Source organism: Cibotium barometz, chromosome 11 (genome assembly GCF_041138505.1).
Source record: "Cibotium barometz isolate CiBa-2024 chromosome 11, ASM4113850v1, whole genome shotgun sequence".
NCBI lineage: Eukaryota > Viridiplantae > Streptophyta > Polypodiopsida > Cyatheales > Cibotiaceae > Cibotium > Cibotium barometz.
In genome coordinates, this window is record NC_141056.1 from 41,648,190 (window position 1) to 41,670,276 (window position 22,087).

General features: G+C 47.3%; 1 protein-coding gene and 1 pseudogene across 1 annotated transcript in view; both read left to right on the forward strand.

The window, feature by feature from the left end:
- LOC147634178 (Nucleotidyltransferase family protein) overlaps positions 1-22,087 on the forward strand; it is a 67,298-nt gene that overhangs the window by 35,224 nt on the left and 9,987 nt on the right. Inside the window, exons 7-9 of the mRNA XM_086805331.1 lie at positions 3,255-3,335; positions 13,446-13,505; positions 13,613-13,687. Of these exons, the coding sequence (XP_086661457.1) occupies positions 3,255-3,335; positions 13,446-13,505; positions 13,613-13,687 (216 nt within the window). The remainder of the gene's footprint in view (positions 1-3,254; positions 3,336-13,445; positions 13,506-13,612; positions 13,688-22,087) is intronic.
- On the forward strand, positions 7,493-8,877 carry LOC147634179 (uncharacterized; annotated as a pseudogene).

Genomic DNA, 22,087 nt, shown 5'->3' on the forward strand with positions numbered 1-22,087 from the left:
TAGTTCCTTTCACATGTACCCGAAGAGCAATATTGTGCTAAGAGCCTCAAAGCCACCCTTTGGAGGCGGCTATGCACATACCCAAATGTCTCCCACCTAAAGAGAGGCTTCACCATTGATTCCATCTTTCGGCATGTGGGAGATGCAATTGCGGCTCCCTCCCCTTTGGCCGTTGTAGCTAATGAGTTCCTCCAGGAACTTTCCATGATTCTCCTCTGGCAATGCGTTCGGCAAGACAACATCGCGGTCCTCAAGCAACTCTACGTCGCTGAAGAGGGCCGGTGATTTGTAGGCCGGATGCAAGAAGGCGGCTAGACCAGGGATATATCTTTGCATCCATTTCCACCTCTTCCCCGCTATGGCCAAAATATCTTTGCTCTTCTCCTCATCGATGGAAGGAGAAGCGCGCAACTCCGCGATCACAGTTGCATAGAAACGCGTTTCATACAGGTTCGAAACGTACGAAACGTTTCGAAACGTTTCGTCCTGTATGAAACGCGTTTTTTTCATCATCCAATTTTTTTTATTTTTTTATTTTTTTATTTTTTTATTTTTTTAATTTTTTAATTTTTTTTTTTGGTGTACAATGTAGAAACGGATTGCATTGAGAGTTCTCTCCCAGGATTGCAGTTCAGGGCCTTGTGAGAGAAACTGGAGACATGGGCTCTTTTTCACACGAAAATGAGAAATAGACTCTCCTCAGCACAATTGGAGAGGCTGGTCTTTTGTCATTGCAATCTCTGATTGCTAGAACAAAAGGGTCATCCCATTGAGCCTCGCCAAGTGAATCCAGATAAGATTGATATCATGAAGTGCAAGGAGATTCCCGACATTCCTCAGGAGGAGAGAGACATCTATTCTATGCTCTATGAGGAGATCATGGCTCCGGCTCGCACTACACGATCTTCTCGAGAGGCTAGTACTAGTGGTGCACCTGCACCTCTAGAGGATGAGGCATTTGAGGACTCGGCTACCGGCAGTGACCTTGAGAGTGAGGCTGCAAAGGCAAAAGATACAGATGAGGATGCAGATAGTAGCTAGCAGTATCATTTTATTTGGACATGTTATTTAGTTTGAACTTTGGACATGCTATTTATTTTGATCTTGGATTTTGAGTCATGACTCATCACCCACGTGGTGATCCTTTTGATTTCTGCTTAGTCATCAGTGATCACCCACGTGATTTGTGATATCATCATATCTTACATGTATTTTGTTTTTATTGAAATGAATTCAATGTGGTCTCTTATAAGTTATGTCAACAGTTTTTTCTTTTCTATATTTCAAGTTAAAAATATACATGTTTTTTCTATTTTGTATGAAACCTTTTTGTACCCGTTTCTTACCTTTTATGAAACGTTTCAAAACGTATGAAACCCGTTTCATACCTGCCGTTTCTGAAACGCCTGGCAACTATGTCCGCGATGGCCTCTCTCATGAAGTGAACGAGGAGGCCCTATGTCCATCATGTGCAAAACTGTATAGAAGGGCGTGATTGCAATGATGATGGTGCACCTGGCTTGCCAAAACTCTTACTTTAGGCAAAGCCGTTGCATGGCTTTGGTCTCCTCCGATTCCCGCTCATCCCATTTGTTCCACATTGTTGAGACCACCGTTTGGCGAAGGGGAGGCTTGACATCATAGAGCCGCTCCAATAAAAGCCACATGTAGGCAACGCGTGTGGACGACGGCTTCTTCAACTCTAGCTTGGTATGCTTGCAGAACATAGTAAGCACCTTCACTAGAAGGTGACAATGGATGAAGTGTCTACATTAACTTGCCCATGTCTTCCATGAGCAAGTCATTGCAATGGGAGTCACATGGGGTCCACATTATGGAGGGGTAGCCTTGCTTGATTAGGCGTCCCATCAGACGACAATTTGATGCATTGTCGGTGATGACTTGCACCACATTCTCCGGGCTGACCTACATACCACTGTCCATAAGTTACAACATACATCATTATGTGAATGGAATTATGGATGCAAGTGCGACATCGTCATGAAATTTTGTAACTCACCTTTATAATTGCTTGCTTGATATGGCAATATATGAACTCGCGTAGGGTCTTCCATTCTGGAATCCACGGCCCACACAAAGTAAGTGCCAAGAGGGCAAGAGACCAGTATGTTTATGATACCTCTCTTCTTCCCGTTGCTCCATTCATCGGAGAGGATGCTACACCCGTACTTGGCCCATCTTGCTCGCACGGTATCGAGAGACCTATCGATTCTCTCCTTCTCTTCATTGAGACTCTTAGTGCGCATGTCGGAGTAGCCTACGCCGGTCCATCCTTCACTTGGGCCCACATTCGCAATGGCTTTGACCATTGTCTTCCAGTGCTCTACTTTAAGCACATGGAATGAGAGATTGCACTCAATAATGGTGCGTGCAATCTCCACCTCCACTAGGCGTTGGCGTTCTCGGAGATGCGAAGACAAAGTAGAGACCTCCGGGCCCACACCGATGTAGTTGCTCAATGCCAGTTCCATTGGATTCAGTTCATTTCTGATTTTAAATGACAGTTCTTGCCACTACAATATGGGTTGTGTCAGAATGCACTACCAGTGAGATCAAGTATGCAAACAAGGTCGCGAATTTGGCCTTACAGTTGTGTAAGAAGGATGCTGAGAGGCTAGGAGCTCTCCTTGAAGGGTAGGACTCTCAACTTCAGTGGAAACTCAGGTTTTTCAGCAGAAGACTACGAGTGTGCCGTCGAGCTTGCTCAAAATGTTGAAATGACGTATAATCATGGTAATCCCAATACAGTGCACCTTCCCAACCTTTTGCGCCCAAGCCATTGAATATTGGCAATAAAGTGCCGACCTTGGGGGTCCACCGCGAATGCAGGGTTCGGTAGCTTCTAGCTCCAAACCACCAAGACCACACCCAAGCTTACTCCAAACCAGAAGCCAAGGAGGGCCAAACTGGGAAGGTGGGGGGATAATCATTGACAAAAAGGGCTCAGTATGGGCGTGAAAACTGCTGTTTACGGTTCCATACCATAGGGCACACAAGCAGGACTTGTCGCAGGAAACCTGGTTTCTTGAATCATGCCCCAGCATTCGGTGTAAACTTAGTCTTTATCAGAGAAGTTGGCTTATTTTTGGTCATCTTCTATTTCCTTGGTTTTTGTGTTTTTAATTTTACAATCACAATGGTGTTTGTTGTACTTAATGTTAATACCCATATGTAGTTAAAGTCTTGAAAAGTGATGGCTTTCTTAAGTTCTTTTCTTCTTTACTGCTCTTCAGGATGCATTAGATGCTGTTCCTCCTTTGAAGCCTTTATGCCTAGTGTTGAAGATATTTTTACAGCAGCGAGAGCTAAATGAGGTACTTGCTAAATACTGTTGGTAAATTTTATCTTGCAATGGGTTTTTGCTTCAAACATATTCATTGGAACTTTTTCTGATTGCATTTTTAAAGCATGCCTGTTTGTATTTCTTGTTTGATTGTTTGAAGGACACCTTAAGGTTAATTTCATGCCAGTATGATTAAGTTCCACCTTTGAAAGCTTGTCCTCCCTGATGCTTGTCACCCCAACCTTGCTGTGATTGCAACTATTGTGCTTGTCTTTCCTGTTGGCAGCTACAACCTTCTTCTCCTCTCATCCGTTGCATGAACATATGCATCACAACCAAAAACTTTCAAGTGAAATATATACTGGAGAAAGCTTCTTGAGGTGTGATACCTTCCAAAGCTCTTGTTGGTGATCTATTTTCCACGTATACAGCTGTTTGGATAGTTTCGGTCCAAAAACCATCACTTAATGTACTTGCCTTCAACATGCTTCTCGCACACTCAAGTAGAGTATGATTCTTTCTCTCCACTACTCGAGTTTGTTGAGGAGTATAGGCTGTTGTAAGTTGATGATGTATCCCATGCTCTTTGCAAAACTCATTAAATGCTTTTGAGTTATGTTCTTCACCTCGATCGGTTCTCAATGCCTTCGCTTTTCTTCCTTGCAGATTTTCCAGCTTTGCTTTGAGCTCTTGAAAACACTCCAAAGCCTTCGATTTATGCTTCAAAAAATACACCCAACACTTGCGTGAGTAGTCATCCATGAGATGGGGTTGGAGAGGGTCCCCAAACGTCACTATGAATCAAATCAAGCACTCCCTTTGCTCTATATGTGTAACTATTTGGCCCTCCTAGCTCTATTTCACATGTTGAAACCCATGCCCGGACATCAGATAGGTGGAAGAAGACATGGGGACAGGGTCCATAAGATTTGATTAAGAAAAAGCACCATTCTTGGTCAAAAAAGCAAAAAGTCAAATAGGGTTGACCGCGAGCCAAGGGCACCATTGGAAAGAGGAGACTGAGCCGGACCAAAAAGCTAAAAGGCGTTTTCTCAAAAAGCAGCTCCAAGGCCAAAAAGCAAGGCCTTAAAGCCAAAAAAGCAAAGCACCAAAAGTTGAGTAATATTTTATTAATAAAAGTAAAAAGAGCAAAAGCTTTTGGCAAAAAGTAAAAAGCAAAGCATAAAAAGGCAAAGCAAAAGCATGGACAAGCTTTTGACCAAAAGCAGAGCACTTTTCAAGTATAAAAAGGCTTGAACCTCTCTTGTAGCATCATCAAGGAGATCGTGGAGTGTGTGTGGGCATCATTATGATCATGGAGAGCTTCTTCACCATCAGTACCTTCTCCAACTTGCTTTTTAGATGTACGGTCAGCTCTAGACTTGTATGGGCATATGCATGGGCGATATGGACGTGTGTATGGAGCTGTACGGACATGTATGGACATAAATTTCAAAAACCCTAAAACCGTTCCAAAAACTGTTTTTTGGATGTTTTTATCACCCAAAAATCATTAAAATAGGTTTTATATCAATTTTCTTGCTAGAAAGAGCTTTTCCATGGTTTTCTTCATCAACAAGGTTGTAGGAGTTGTGGAGATTACTCATGGGAACTTGGACTCTACTTGAACTTGGACATAGAGCTTGGATATGGAACATGGAGCTTGGACATGGAGCATAGACATGGAGAACTTGGACATAGAGCTTGGGCATGGATCTTGGACATTGAGCTTGAGCATGAAACTTGGACATGAATATGGAACTTAGACATATACATTGGATTTGGTACTAGCCCAGTGAGAGATACTTGTGGGTCATCCTCGTGGTGTGCACGACATCAGAGATCTCGTGCATCGACATTGGCATTGGCATATCTGTCTGTTTTGTATGGCCAACGTGCCCGTGGATTGTTCCTGAATAAATTCCTGAAAGGGAACAGGGCTTGTTCCCTGTTCAATGTGGTGTACTGTGCAAGCATAGTTGCACCCGGTTTGCGCACTGCCGGATAAGTTCGATTCGTTCGGTTCGGTTCGATCTGGTTCGATTCAGTACGGCGCGGTTTGGTTCGGTCTTGAAGTTACCGTTTTTTTTCGGGCCATTTTCTGCCCATTTTTTCTACCATTTTTTGGCCGTTTGGAGAGCCGTTTGATGGGCGTTTTTTGGGGCTCTTGCTTGCTTGCCTTGAGGCTTGAGGCTTGAGGTTTGAGGCTTGGCAAGTTGGCAACTTGGTCCTTGGGTTGCCAACTTGTCTTTGCTTGAGACTTGAGTCTCTAGGCTCTCCCTATTATCTATATAATAGGCCCTCCCCCAACCCCATCCTCACAAGTTCTCATTGCTAGTCTTCCTCAAGTCTCTCCCTCTCTCTCTCTCTCCCCCTCTTCCTCAAGCCTCTCCCTACCTCTCCCTTTGCTTCTCTCCTCTTTCACCACGAGAGAAAAGCATGAAGCATTTACTTTGCATGCCATTACCCATGAGAAGAACAAGGGAAAGTTGGGGGCATGGAAGTGGAGTTGCAAGTGTTGTGGCAAGGCCTACACTAGTAGTGCCACTAGGCTTCTTGCACATCTCTCCAAGATGGGGGGGCAAATTGCACCTTGCAAGATGATCCCTCAAGACATTTTCGATGGCATTGTGAAGAAGTACTCCTTGCTTGGCAAAGCAAGTGATAGTGGAAGAGTCTTCCTTGCCATTGCCACCACTCAAGACGAAGTCATCCCGCCGGCAAGGGATACATCCTCTTCATCATTCTCCGCATCCTTCTCCCCCTTCACCAACTCCAACCCCTCATCAAAGAGGATATTGAAGAGCCTAGCGATAGCTCTGAGTCTCGACTCCTGACATAGATGGTGACATAGGCTTTTAGCCTCTATAGTCCTCTATGGGCTTTTTGCATTTTTGTACTCACCTTTTTGTACGTGCCCATGTGGCATGCCGACTTTTGCGGCTTTATATATATTCATGACTCTTTGATATGTCACATGTACATTTGTCTACTTTCATTTTCTATGCAACTTGCAAGTTGCAACATTCTAAATTTTTATGTTTTGGGTAAGTTATAACTTATAAAGTTGTAAGTTGTAACTTCTCTAAGTTTTGCATCTATATTTATATTATTAAGTATTTTTAAATGGACCGTATGTCCATCGTATTTTTATTTTTAAAATTTAGCGGTGTGTTCTGAGACCGTATTTGAACGTACCGTATCGAATCGAACTTTTCGTACCTGACAACTATGTGTGCAAGATCCACAAAGCTGGGACATGTTGGACCCCGGTAATTACAGGACTATCATGGGCCAAACTCTATGGGGCTATCCTGGAGGCAGAATTGAGCACACACGCTAAGAGGGAGGGGCTTCGTGCCCCTGGTCAGGCAGGTTTTCGGCGAGCCTTCTCTACTATTGATCACATTTTCACCCTGAGATGCCTGATTGACCAAACTCGGGCACGGAGACAGAGACTCTATTGCTGTTTTGTGGACTTCCGCAAAGCCTTCGACACAGTCCCGAGAGAGCGCCTCTTCCACCGCTTACAGACACTGGGCATACCACCCGACATGATGTGGGGGATTTACAGATTATATGAGCGAGTGTTTGGACGAGTTAGATGCCCAGGGGGACTATCAGATATGATTGCCAGCACCATTGGTGTGAAGCAGGGCTGTCCTCTCTCCCCGACACTCTTTGGCTTATACATCGATGAGGTAGCAGACTACATCATACACGGAGGAGGCTCTGGGATTAACATCTCAGGTACGACTGTACACATTCTATTATATGCGGATGATATCATTCTTGTGTCGGATACTCGGACAGGGCTACAAAGGCATCTACAGGCTCTGGATACTTTCTGTGCGGAGCGAGGACTCACAGTGAACCTTGGGAAAACCAAGGTTACGGTCTTTCATACATCAGCAGCAGTCAGATGCTAGACTATCCTTACACTAGTCCGGGGACAGGTAGAGGTGGTGGGCTCATATGTATACCTTGGGGTCACATTTACCAGCTCATCAGGGAGATTCTCTATGGCACAGGCAGCCAGAGACAGAGTGACACGAGGGTACACAGCACTAGCAATTTTGGAACGCCAGTGTCACCAGGGACACTTCCAGGAGCCCCGTACTAAGGAGTTACTCCAGCATTGATGTATGCAGCAACAGTAAGGGGTACTAAGGAGTTACTCCAGCATTGATGTATGCAGCAACAGTATGGGCACTAGGTTTGGCTACATCCTCATGGACACAGATAGAGCGCCCTCAGATTTTGATGCTCTCACGGATGATCCACAGCAAACCTTCAGTACCACATGATATCCTTCGAGCGGAGTTTGCTGTACCACCTATGTTAGTAGAGGCCATGTTGCAAACTATATCTTTTATACACAGGATGCAGGAGCTCCCACTAAATCGGGTATCTCGGGCTGCTTTTGAGGCATCCAGACAGCTTGCTGAGGAGGGACATACCTGGTCATGGTACTCCCAGGTGGTACAGTGGATATCATCACACAGGATTGATATTGACAGATTACCACCCTTACAGTATGACCTAGCTGCACCACACAGACGCCTCTCTCAGACAGAGAGGAACAGAGTCATGAGACATGACATTTGGCAAGGCCACATATAGGAGACTTGGCTATCTCCCAGTCAGCCACTCCCGACGAAGATGCTCTACTACAGAGACCACTTCTTGAGCACCTCCACAGACGGCTTCATCCAGCGACCACGATACTTGGAGGTCCACTTATCACATGGAGCCAGAGTAGCCATTGGGCGACTAAGGGTCTCATCACACCAACTAGAGATCGAGACTGGGAGAGCAGCACGCATCCCTCGAGCAGAGCGCATTTGCAGATTATGCCAGACGGGGGTAGAGACAGAGGAGCATTTTGTTTGCCAGTGTGGTGCTTTGCAGGAGATCAGGGCATGCTATCCTGAGGTTTTTAGAGGGACCACATCACTTAGACAGATTTGGGAGAGATCGAACCAGAGACAGCTAGGCAGACTACTACTAGCACTACAGAGACACAGGGAGATCTTACTTCAGACACCCGCACATCATAGCGGAGGAAGACAGTCCCAGTTGTCTGACTTCTTCCAGAGATTGGCACCAGTAGCCCAGCCACATACATTGGGAGTGACATCTCAGCGAGCGGAGGAGATTCGAGCTAGGCGACGACCCAGACTAGCCGGCTACCAGACACCACGGCTACACCACAGAGAGATCGCGGCCATCCGGTCTTGACACCAGAAGGAGATCGAGGAGCAGCTGGCACATTTTCGCTCTGATCCAGGACGCATGTTCCAGACATTTACGGCATCCTCAGATCGGATGTATGACATATTGTACCCAGACTATGGGACTGGATGGAGTTAGGAGTAGATAACATATCATACTTGTATCACCCCTTCAGCATATAGAGATGCATTAGTAGCCCTAGTACTCCATCCACACCCTCTCATTTGTACACCACCATTGAGTCCCCTATGGTCGTGTTGTCATACTTGTACATTTTATTCTCACTCCACATTTTCCTCTTGATGACTGGAGGAACATCATTGTACTACTTGTTTGTCTCATAGGCCAATTTTGGCCTTTTGGAGACGTTAATATATCTTTCTTTCTTTCTCTCTCTCCTCTCTCTCTCTATATCTTTATCTATTGGACATGTGGTTGAGTCTGTCACGACATGCCCCGTTGGGCTTACAGTGGTATTAGAGTAGGATTTCTCTTGAAGAAACTTTCTTGGGATGGCAGAGCCATGTCGAGAGTAGAGGGAGATCAAGGACCTAATGAAGGGAAAAACTATAAGGCCAATACAAGACTTCAAAATGGGACCCAAGACTGTCAATCTATTTATCATGAAACCGCGGCCATGACATCAGAAGTGTACCATGTCGAGAGTAGAGGGAGACCAAGGACCTAATGAAGGAAAAAACTATAAGGCCTATACAAGACTTCAAAATGGGACCCAAGACCGTCAATCTATTTATCATGAAACCGCGGCCATGACATCAGAAGTGTACCATGACTTTCAACAGTTCAGACAACCTCTCGGAGACGAAGAATTTCTTTCTTGGAGAACCAAGAGAGAACAAGACCAAAGAAGGGCTCAAATGTTTGCAGATTTCATCAAGGATTGAGCCACTGGAGTCGAAGGATTTGAAGCTGCTAAAGCCTATCTTCGAGTCACCATTGCAAAAGGATCTAGAGCTACCCGTTCTATTTCTTATGGAGGAGACAGGGAAGCTACTCCTAGGCCTACTCTCTCACATGTAGCTTCCTCGGGACAAGTAAGGGAAAGGAAGGCAAAGATGCCAGAGAGATCTGAAGATCATCAGATTGACATCATGCCAGGAAGTTCGACGAGTGGTTTGCGATGGAGGGGCGAGTGTCAGTGGCCCTCCTCAACTACATTGCCAGCCAAATTCTTCACCTTGCCCCATTGTTTGAATAATCTTATTTGTTAAGATTGATGAGAAGTTGGATGCCTTGGTGTTGCCGGACAGCAACAAATTGGGTGGAAAATATTATCAAATATTTTCCACCCAACTTTTGGATTGCTCCGAATTCAACTTTAAGATGAAAAATCTATTGGTCTTAAAGGACCTATGGGAGATTACTATCGGTGTTGAGAAAATGCCTCATACTCCTATAAGGAAGACCTATAGGGGGAAGACAATTGAGGTAAAAAAGGGTTCATCCATTGATGATGAGGAACTAACACCCGAAGAGAAGGAGAGGCAAACGGCCATTGATGCTGAAATTCAACAAAAATCACATGAGTTTGATCATGAAGCCCAAACGGCGTTGTGCATGATTAGCATGTCAGTGCAAGATCATCTTCTTCCACACAATTACTGCCAGTTCCCTGTTGGAGGCATGGGAGACCCTCCGCAGCACGTATGAAGCAACGAACACAACTAGGTTGCTTTACTCAAAGCAAAAGTTTCACAACTTGGAGATGCACGAGCACGAGTCGGTGGCATCCTTCTTGACAGGCCTCAAAGAGGTGTGTGACGAGCTGCGTGGGATTGGTGATCATGTGGATATGTAAGCATCGTGTTCCAAGGCTCTTCCTCCAAGCTATCGAAGTTTGCATACAGCTTTTATGGTTCGGGAAACTACTCCATCCTTTGAAGAGCTTTCGGGTATCTTACTTCAGGAGATGACCCAAAAAGGCAAGACCCCAAAATGGGTCAAGGGGGAGCAAAGAGGCATATAATGTGGGATCAAACTTCCAAAGAGGAAGACGTGAACGAAGTCGTTGAAGACCTTCAATACAAGTACCTCTGGGGGTACCCTGTACATGGTTTCTATAAATTGTCATGGAAGGCATCCTCCAATGATCTAAAAGGTCCAGCCAATGACATACATGGTTGATCTTCTTGGTAATCTACAAGGTCCATATATCATCATTCCCTAACTTTGGCAATCCAAAGATAAAATCCATAGCAATAGTGCAATAATCCTGCTAGATTTTGTTGGTCAAACTTGTCTTTCTGACAAAACCAAACATTCTCGAATATATAACTCAATGTCCTTTCTCATACTAGGTCAATAAAAAGTAGCTCTCCAAAGCTTGAAGTGTAATCAAGGTGTCTCTATGTCCCATGTAGGGAGGAGCATGGCACTCTTCCATTACTTTGGTCTCAATTCGTTGCGTCACACATAGCTTGGGTTTGCATCATAAGAAAACCCTACTTGATGACATAAAAAGTCACTAAATCTCTAATCTGCAATCTGTTCCAAAACATCTTTGAAATCCTCTTTGGTAGCATAAGGATCCTTCATCAAAGTGAAATCCATATGGTAACCCATAGAAACCACATGTCTCAAGGGTCTCCGAGATAATGCATCTGCTTCCTTATTGTCTTTGACATTCATCGGCCACAACATGGCTTGCTTGGTTCAAGACTGCTCCAATGCAATCTCATCATGTTCAACCACAAAAAGGTCTAGAATAACCAATACCGGTCCTTTGCTAGCATAAAGTCTCAATGCTTCAAAAGGATTTTGTTTCAGCTTTGGTCCACAAAGAATCCATGGCCTTATTTGTCAAAATATGCAATGGGCTAAACGCCAAGACAGCACCATAGATTGCATTGGTTGAATCGATTACAATTTCCAAGTTGATGCACGTACCTCTTCATGTCTGAAAGTTTAAAAGTATTCACACACCTGACAAATGTCCTAAAGTCACTTGTAAATGTCCATACATTCAAACTTGAATAAGATACTAACTAAAGAAAATGTCCTATGTATCCTATATATCATTACGAAACTCTTGATTAGTGCCACACGTCTCTCCATAGCTGATCTGCAAGTCTGAGTATAAATGTCCATTTGAGAGCATGTGTCCATTTGAGAGCCACACCCAGTTCCTAAAGGCACCTAAGAAGGCATGCTCCAGGGACTGTATCAAAGGCTTTTTGGAAATCCACAAAGCAGCAGTAAGCACATGGCTTCCATGACCTCACTTGAGCCGGCAGGTGGAGAAACCGGGGCGCTGAGACCAGAGATGTCTACCATCGGAGATGATATGGGGAGTCATAGACTAGTTACAGGGCGGCTCAGAGTGTGATGAGGCATGTCATAGGAGATTTTTAGCACGATTGGGTGAAACTGGGTTGCCCTCTCTCCCCGATGCTATTTGGGCTGCTAGTAAAGGTAACTCTCAAGTAAAGATATGATGTGACTACATCCACAAGATCCCATACACATGTGAAATGATGTCTAGATACCAGTGGGTGTGATGTGTTGACCTTGATCTAGCCAGGGTTCATTACAAGGTCCGGCTGCTCACAAAATGCCTGCAATGCATCAAGATGTATCTGTAACCCTTCAGCCGAATCCAAGATACGCACTACATCATTTGCATATAGTAAGATTGAGATTGATGTGTGTGAGAGTGGAAAGCCTGTACCACTTAGTCTGTCAAGGAGGTCAGATATCTTATTTATGTAGCTGATTTTTATCATGTAGGTGACTGTCCTAGATAGGTTGAGGAGGGGATCTTGGTCCTCCTCCTCGAGAGAGTGCCTTTAGACACTTCCAGGAACCTATCGTTAAGGGGTGACTATACCTTAGCGATTTTGGCAGTGATGGAAGGATCCTCATTTTAGGGGCCAGATTTTGGGGCAGAGGATTGAGAGGCTAGAAAACACCCCATCCTTCTACAAGAGTCTCGAGCAGCACTGTTACCTAGATGTACTTTTCCAGAGAGTGACATACCTGTACCGCATCTACATCTTTGATAGGTACAATCTCTGGCGGATTGAATTGCTTTGATGAGCAAGGACATGATAGGCCATGGTATGCTAGGGTCAATCGATGGTATCTCTCACAGGGGCTTCACATGGACTGCTTGCCACCCTTCTAGTACAGTCTAGATGCAGCACTGATGTACGGTGCCCCTTTCTGGGGACCAGATCTAGGAGAAGAGGATTGGAGGAGGAAAGAGATTGCTGGTGATGATGCTTTCACGCATGATCTGGAGTAAGCCATCAGCACCACTTGAGATCATCGTGGCTGAGTTTGGAGTGTTCTTCTGGTGAAAGATTTTCTTTTTCAGAGCATGGCCCAAATACATCATGTATACACAGTGGATGGAGACCACCTCCCATGGTTGGTGGCCCTTGAGTTGTCCATGGGGCTTACACGAGAGGGACAGAGCACATCCTAGTATGCGGGTGGTCAGGTACTGAGCTGGTTTGACCGGCATGGCCTTCAGCCCCCCTTCGAGTATAGTCTTGACTCACCTTTTTTGCATCTCCCGGCAAGAGATCGATGGCCTTATTCATCATGAACTCACAGCCTCCCGCAGGAGCCGCACATGGATGCCCCCACCGGAGCTCTCCACGAAACTCCAGTTCTGTAGAGAGCACTTCCTTTTAGTTTCCTATGATGGATTCATTATTAGCCCTGTGTACGTTCATCAGCCCATGCTCCTCTTATTTCTTTTATTATTTGTTTGTGTTCTCTGTGATTCCATGTTTTTTAGCTTGAGTTCATACATAGAGGATTTTAAAAGTGATTTGGGTTTACCTTATTTTTTTACTATCCAAAGTTTGCGAACTTAGGCCGCAAAAGCTTCTTTTAAACAATGGCATACTTTATTTGAATGTAATCTGGTGGTGGACAGGTTTATAGTGGTGGCATTGGTTCTTATGCTCTGCTTGTGATGCTTCTAACTTATCTTCAGGTAGGTTCTTAAGATTCACATACTTTTCCTTTTCAAATTGCTAACTTTCGCTACTTTCTTTAATGGTGACTTCTTGTTTTCCCCTTTTTTGGTGTGGGAGTACTTAGACGCATGCAAGCAAACTGATCCATGGACATTCACATGAACAAAGTAGGCTAGAGCAGAACTTGGGAGTCTTGCTGGTATGTTATCCATTTATTCCTTCTTTTATGTAAAAAAAGGGAAAATAGTAAATATATAAATATGTGAATATCAACATAAAGAAATTAAATTTTTTCCAAAGGAAAAAATCATTGTGGGATTTTGTTCAATGCCTAATAATTCCTTTTCACAGTACTAAATTCTCTTGGAAGGAGATTTCACATGGTGATGTATGTGGGAAGACTCATAAGATATAGAATATTTTTAAAGCAGAAGCACTGTGGGCCATTTGAAATTTAAGAAATCAAAAGCTTTTTTTGAACCATGTCAAATCTGGAATTCAAGATTTCTGTATCAAATCGGGAAAGTTGTACTGTTGTTGTAAGACCTCTCAAGGTATCCAGTTCTGTAACTGAGGGTCTCAGATTGACCACCATGCAGTGTTGCCTCTTCTATTTAGTAAGTATGTTTTGGAGAGTCTTATGTCAAATTGCTGCGAACCAGATAGAATCTCGAAGCAGCTTAGGTAGCAAAGGGGTGTGGCTCAGGTGGATTCCTAGAGGAAGTCCAGTGAGATATATTGGCTGCCATGTGGGTTTCAATGTATCTCCAGAACAGCAGGTGGTGACCCATCTTTGCAAGCATTTGCTAGAAGCTCATGTGCTCGGCTCTCCTTTGCAGGAGGGGCAGTGGTGGTTAACAAGGTTCTCTTCCCCATCATGTTGTATCTCACCTCTTGCTGGTCTTTCTCCTGTCCAATTAAAGTACTCTGTTTCTGAGAAGGTGTGGTATGTTGTTACTCACGCATTAAAAGATTGGGTGCACTATTTATATGGAGCCAAGTTTGAAATCACAACAGATTGTGGAACTCTAAAGTTTGTGTTTGATAATAATCATCTTAAGGGTAAAGGTGGGTGGGCAAAGCTTATGAAAGAGTTTGATTTCGAGATGAGATACCCTTCAGTAAGTCGAAATCAGATCGCCGAAACCTTTGAAGTTTGTGTTTGATCGTAATCATCTTAAGGGTAAAGGTGGGTGGGCAAAGCTTATGAAAGAGTTTGATTTTGAGATGAGATACCCTTCAGTAAATCGAAATCAGATCGCCAATGCTCTTAATTGCATGGATGAACTTAATAAGGTACGTTTTACTTACGTAACCAGTGATTTCTATCATTTACTGGGACTATGCAAAACTGATTCTTATTTTGGCAAGATTTGGCAAGAAGGTTAAGATGGAGCTTTCTGGAGGGGATGATATACCAGATGGGATTCCCTGAGGAGGGGGTCCGAGGTGTTTCTGGGCTCTACTCGGCTTTACACAGCCAAGTTTTCATTCAAGGAGCTAGAGGCAAAGATCCTTCTATTAGTTAATGAAAAAGCAGCCACAAAGGGCTAGATACAACCACGAAGGGCTAAATACAAACTCACCTCATTTAAGGGCGGGAAACAAATGATGAAAATGGGAAGAGACACTTCTCCTCCGGCTGGCCGCTCTGTGAGGAGAAGGCTGTCTCATACAGGGGGAGGGGGACAACCACACAGGTGGTCTGTAATGCCAAGTGGGGTCACCACCTCTATCTGTGAGAAATGGGCCAGGCCTCCAAAGCCTCAAGAAAGCTTCCCACCGCTTCTGCATGCGGTCAAAACCTCCCTTTAACTTCCCCCACTGACCGCGGAGGTTGTGAATGATATCGAGCCATATGCTCCTGATGGACTCAGTCGGCGGAGTGTGGGTACCCTCGATGGCCTCGCTGCATCTAGCTCGCCAAATGTGCCAGGTTGCTATGCTACTACAAACCTCCCATCTCTGGCATGAGCTTGGCCGCCAGTTGCCTATAGGTGGGGCTGTGACTGGTATTGCTGTAATACGATGGTAAGAGACGTGAAGGGCTAGCCCTCCCCCATCCTCCTCATAAGCCCTGACCACTCCAGCCTCTGTGGCCCAAGCAACAGTGCTCCATGTGATGATCCGGGTCAATGCCCTATCCATAGTGAAGATGTGGAGAATCTGCTGCCAAATCTGGTGGGCCTTCGGGCAATCCGAAAGACAATGTCACTGAGGGTGGCCGCATTGCGGGCAAGCTATTGGCCGACCCCCAACTACCAGCCAAGTACCGACCGCCTAACTCTTGTGTGCCATCAACCAAAGAAAGAGAGTGATCTTTCTAGGCCGAAAGCTGTCCCAACGCCTCTTCCATAAAGCTGAAAGGAAGCGCTGTGAGAGGCCCTGTGACTGCCAATGTGCTGCTGCTGTCGGGGTGCCATCTATCTCTGGCATCTGGATCCTGTGGCCTAGCCGCGCTGTGTATGCAAAGAAGAGGGCATCCAGAGTCTCCTCCGGATCTGCGGGTGTCATGCCAAGTCCACTCTCCCGGGTCCCACTGTAGGCACGTGAGGGATCGGCACTGCCATATCCATAGCCGTTAGAATCTCTCCTTGGCCACCTTGGCCGGTGCTGGGTCTATGTGCCGCTCGTGTGCCCGAAAACAATCACCCTCGCCCTCTGCAAGGTGTAGCTACTGAAATCCTCTAAGGGAAGCTCGGGTCTTTGTAGTTTGCCATGGGATCCAATAGAAAAATTGAGCAGACCACTGCTCTCATCTGCTTCGTGGACCGCGATGAGAATATCGTGTCTAGTAAACATGCCTAGCCATACTGGGAGGGTCGGGTCTGGCATAGGAGTCAGCTACTACTGAGGGATAGCTTAGTTGATGTCGATGTTGAGCCTATCTCTACCCCGGACCCTTGTCAGACCTCTCTCCGGCACCTTCGGGGGTAGCTGCTTGTGTGCGATCCAATCTCCAAGAGACCTGGCAGGTCCCATGCTCAAGGCGCCCCATGATACGTGCGGTCGGGCCCCCAACATGTGGCCACTGGGTGGACGGATCAGGTGGTTCCAGACCAAAGGCTACCGAAGCCGCTCCTCTGAGGCTACTGGGGCTATTTGTTTGAGGGCCGGCCTGAGGTGATCCCAAGCTTGAAGTAAGCTGGCTGCAAATCTGTCCTCACTACATGGCTGAATGATCACTCTCCATGCCGCTTTGGCCCTGGCTGGCCTCCCGTCTCACTGCCAGCCCATAAGAAGTTCCGGATCAATCGTCGTGCCTGGCCAATACATGCCCGAGAAAGGGCCCATCACGAAGTGATGTACCACATGGTGGCAAGAAGTACCTGGTTCACCACACCCACCACTCTGCATGCTAGGGAAAGCCTTACTGAACTCCTGTATAAAAGCTTCTTTCGAATACTTAGAAGTAGCGGGGTGAGCTGCTGCTCGGGAGAGATATCAATGCCCACTTGGCAATCAAGATAACGAACTTAAGTGCCCCTTGGGATCCACTAGAAAGCCTCAACTGGCCGCCAAGTCAGGGCAGGTGCTGAGTCTACCCAAAATCCACAAGGTTTGTGCCAGTTAATCTGCGCTCCTGATGTGCGGCAGAACATCTCTATCACCTCCGCGAATCTTTGGAGATTCCCAACATCTCGTGAAAGGAAAGCTACTGTGTCATCTGCAAACTCTGAATCAAGCAGCTCCTCCTGTGTGCGGAGGGGAAGCCGCAATCCCTGAAGCGTGGTCTTCTGGGCTAAGAGAAAACTATTTGGCGACGAACAAGAAGAGGTAAGGTGCCAAAGGACAGCCCTGTCGAACCGAGCGGGAAAGGGGGAATTTGTTGCCACGGGCTCCTTGAATGAGAACCTAGTTGTGGGAGGCTGAGTAAAATCCTGAGACTCCACGAATCGGACTCATCGTGCCCTCCCAAAAGCTCCAATCTACCCACTCATAAGCTTTCTCAAAGTCTAGTAGTAGCACAATGAGGTCCTGCTGCCGCATCCTAGCCGAAGCTATTTCCTCCCAGAAGGTAAAGATGTTGTCTAAGACGCTCCGATCCTGAACAAAGCCGGTCTGAGTGTCATGGATCAAGAATGGGAGGAAAGGCTGAAGTCTCCTGCTAAAGGCCTTGGCCAAGATCTTATAGGCTGTCCCTAGAAGAATGATGGGTCTCCACTACTGGATCTCCAATCTGTCACCATCCTCCTTGGGAATCAAGCCCTATGAGAGCCTCTCTGGCATGGCACCTGTGATGATGATCTCATTGAAGGCGGCTCGAAGGCCGCTTTCCATGGTGTCCCAATGACGAAGAAAGACTGGGGGCCCATTCGCCACCTGGAAGAATGATGGGTCTCCATTGTCGGATCTCCAATCTGTCACCACCCTCCTTAGGAATCAAGTGAATCAAGCCCTCTGAGAGCCTCTTTGCATGGCACCTGTGATCATGATCTCATTGAAGGCAGCTCGAAGGCCGCCTTCCATGGTGTCCCAATGACGAAGAAAGAAAAAGACTGGGAGCCCGTTTGCTCGGGGCATTTGCCCCTAGGAATTGCCGTCAATGCCTCTGCCAACTCCTTGGCAGTGAATGGTGTCAATAAGAAGGACCGAAGAGAAGGGGGAACCACCTCCCTCGCGTGCCACCAGCCTCCGGATGCCATCTCTCCTCCTATGGGGGCTGGCTATCTCAAAGAAATCCCCTGTGACTCCGTCACCGGCCTGAGTCCAAAATGAAGCCTTGGCATGATACCTGTACTCCACCCTCCTCTCCTCGATGGATCTGATCTCCGTGCGGGTAGCAGCTAGTTGACTCTCGATCCACTGGCTATCTGAGGACCTCTCCTGAAGCCGCTGTAAAGAGGCTAGACGACTCCTCAAACTCCTCTCCTGCTCGTGGAATCCCTCCAATCGGCTCTGGGCTGCCTCCTACAAGACACTGGTGATCTCCCCTAGGCCCAAGTCCAATGTGCACACAACAGAGCTTAAGATAAAGTCTGATCCTGCCCATATCTGTGCTATCCTGCTGCATATCTCGGGGTCGTGAATGAGGCTGTCCGGAATCCTCGAGCTTGCACGCTTTTCATGCATCTAGGGGCCCTCTAAGGACAAAATAACCGGGGCGTGATCAGAATAGGTAGTGCCTGCCAGGATACTGATCATGCTCCCGCGGCTACAAGCCCACTCATCAACATAAGACTTGTCTAGTCTAGAGAGGTTGGGGCTCGTGGTGCTCCTATCCGATCTCGAGAAGCTAAGGCTCCCAAGGCTACGCCCAAACTCTGGAATATGCCAAGGGTCCTGTCCCATGAGTGCTAGAATCATCTTCTCCCAGGTCGGATACTCTGCTCCTGAGACTCTGGTCGTGCCACCTCCAAGTCTGTCCTCTGCTGCCTCTATCATGTTGAAGTCACTGCCCTAGCACCAAAAGTCAGCCTAGGTGAGGGCCTGTCGGACTGTGCTCCAAAAGAGGGCTCTACCTACAGCGGCGTTCGGAGCATAAACATTGAGGAAGCCAACGCTATCCTCTCCGATTAGAATGGTAACCCACTGGGCACGCCCCGGGACTATGACTCTTGAGCGTGTCACTGTCGGCAACAACTGCTCACTGCTGACAGAAACACGCACGCCTCCCTACGTGCCTAAGGGGCCGAAGGATGGGGACCAGAACGTGTGACTCCTGCTTGGAAGAATCTTCCCGCATCGGTGGATGCACCCCTCTGAGAGGTGATACTTCTGGAGGAATAAAATGTCGATGGGTCCCCCAACTACGGCTCTCTGAAGCTTGCCTCTGAGGATGCCTTGTTTCTGGATGTACTGAGGCCCCCCTAAACCCTGAATGTTCCATGAGACAATTCTCATATCAATCTCTGTGTGATGTGGCACTAGCGGAACTACCCTCCACACTGGAAGAGCCTTGGGCGAGGGTTTAGACGGGGAATAGTCACAATCCGTCTGGGGACGAAGGCGTGGCAGGTGGGCACTGATCTTGTCCTCCATGTGACGCCACTCTGTCTGAGCGCGAGCGGCTCCGGAGAGGAAGTGCATTTTCTTGCTATGGAGAGCCATGACGATGAGAGAGAACGACAACCTTGGGACCAAAGTGCACTCCGGACTCCATCGATCACAATGGAGGTATCTGTAAGAAGGGGGAAGAGGTATTGCATGAATACAAAAAGCAACACCTCCCCAAGCTCCATCCTAGCCAAAGGTCAAAAATGAGTGAGAATGTCGGTGATGTGAAGATCGTGGAGATGGTGGGAAAGCTCAACTGCCTGTCCCTGGATGGTGGCTGCCACCAACTTAGAATCCCACTCCGTCCCTGGGGCTACGCTCAATGGGAAAGAGAAGATCATCGCACCATCTGGTGTAGTGGGTCTGGAGTGGTGAAAAACCACACATACCAGAATGGGGGCTACTGTTTCCTCAAACATATCAGTCCCTTCCGTCGGCAGATAGCAGAAGAAACTATAATCCATAGGCTGCCCCAAGATCTTGGGGACCCCGCCTGGGGACTCTGGCGGGAGCACTCTCACCGGGGAGGCAGCAATGGTGATCTCAACCGGCTCAGAAAAGCGGTGAATCAAGTTGCGGATGGAGCTCGTTGGCTGCCTCCGCTCCGGGTTGGGGGCTGCTAGGGGGCGACAAGAGTGCTCTAGAGAGGCGGATTGGGGGGGGGGGGGTGGGGCAGAGTGAACTGCTGCGGATACAGACGGTGTCGAGGATGGAGGAGGAGGCGGGGTAGGCAGAGAGGCCGGAGAGGGGTGCTACTGTGAGAGATCTATCAAAGAGGTAGGTTGCGGGGTCACTGAGCACGTAGGGTCCGGGGGCGGGGGGGGGGGGGTGTTCTCGACAAGGCATCGGCCCCCACACTCAAGGGGCGGGAGGGGCCCGCTCCGTGACTAGAGAGGGCGCATCACCGACGGGAAGGTGCTGAAATAAGTGCTCAAAACGGTTCTCTGATAGAACCGAATCCTCCTGAGCTCTGCAAGCTTGGCACGCGTGGTGGCAGCGCTCATTTTTGCTGGTCGGCTGGTGGCCTGGGCCCGGGCCAACTGTCTGCCACTCGTCAGTAGCAAGGTCTTCTGCAGTTAGGGCTTGAGAATCTGTCTCTCTCCTTGCCCCCTGGTGAGGATCTGAATGAGAAACGAGGGGAGGGACCATTGGAGGCGGCCTCCTGGACCGCCGCCGAGGGCAAGCTCTGGCTAAATGACCCATTTGCCTGCAAATGAAGCATTGACCTGGAAGGCTTGAATACTCCACGCGTTGCTAGATGGGGTCGCCCCAGAGGCTAGGAAGAGATATACAATGCGGTACAGTATCTGGCGAGGCAACACAATTGCGAAGAGATGGAATCCCAGCTGCCTGTGCGAGGGCCGAGGCAGTAGTTTGGGGGGGGGGGTGCTCCATCACTCTCCCGATGGAATCCCAGCTGCCTGTGCGAGGGCCGAGGCAGTAGTTTTGGGGGGGGGGGGGGGGGTGCTCCATCACTCTCCCAATGGCACCACCAATCACCGGGAGAAGAGGAAGGTACTCCTTCCTAAGGCCTGGGAAACAAACCGTCATTGGGAAGCCCGACATGCCAGCTAGAGGGCGAGACGCAGGATCGAAACCGTGCTACCACCGTGCAAAGAAGGCCTGTGCCGTACGTAGTGCAAGGGGACTTAGCAGCATGACTCGGTTCTGACGCCGTTGGCGAGTCTAACTCCACCTGGTAGTATCTGCACCCCAGAGGGTGAATATCGGTGATCTTTGCAGGCTCACCAGTGAGGCTCGCCTGTAAAAGATCCTTGAGCTGTCCGTGCGCAGGGCAGCTACCGACAATTTTGCAAACCAAGGTGGAGGCCTCTAATGAGGCAACGGTCGTGAGAATCTAAAGATCAGCTTGGAAAAGGAAATCCAAGCAACGGCGGCGTCGGGGATGACGGAGCGGCTTCCATGGAGTCGTCCTGAGAAATAGACTGAAGCTTGCTGAAATGAGCGACAAAACCCCGAAGAAACTGAAAACTTGGCCTGCCTGGGAGGGGAGAAAGGGCTGAAAGTTGAAGAGGAAGAATGGCAAGGCAGGGCGGCAGGAGCGAAGGGTAAAGAGGAGGGGGTGGCATAGAAAAGAAAAGAAAAAAAAGAAAAAAGAAAAAGAAAAAGAAAAAGAAAAAGAAAATGGAAAAAAGTGGAAAAAAAGAAGAAAAAAGGGGAAAAAAAGGAAAAGAAAAAAAGAAAAAGAAAAAGAAAAAGAAAGAAAAAAATGAAAAAAAAGAAAGAAAAGAAAAAGGAAAAGAACAGAAAAAAGAAGAAAAAAGAAAAAAAAGAAAAAGAAAAGGGAAAAAAAGAGATGGAAAAAAAGAAAAGAAAAGAAAGAAAAGAAAAGAAAACAACCAAAGAGGGGGGCGCACAGATACGCGGGGGGGGGGGGGGGGGGGGGGCGGGGGTGCTGAACCTTACGAAGGGAGGGGCGGCTCGAGGGTGGGGGGGGGGGGGGGGGGGCTCAGTCGCCACGCCCATTATGACCCTCTACTCTATGTACTCTATGTACAAGTATTCTCTTCTTTTGAAGCATGACAAGGAAACTGCTTTTGCCTCCTTGGCCTCCGGGGTTGAGGTGATATTCTTAACCACG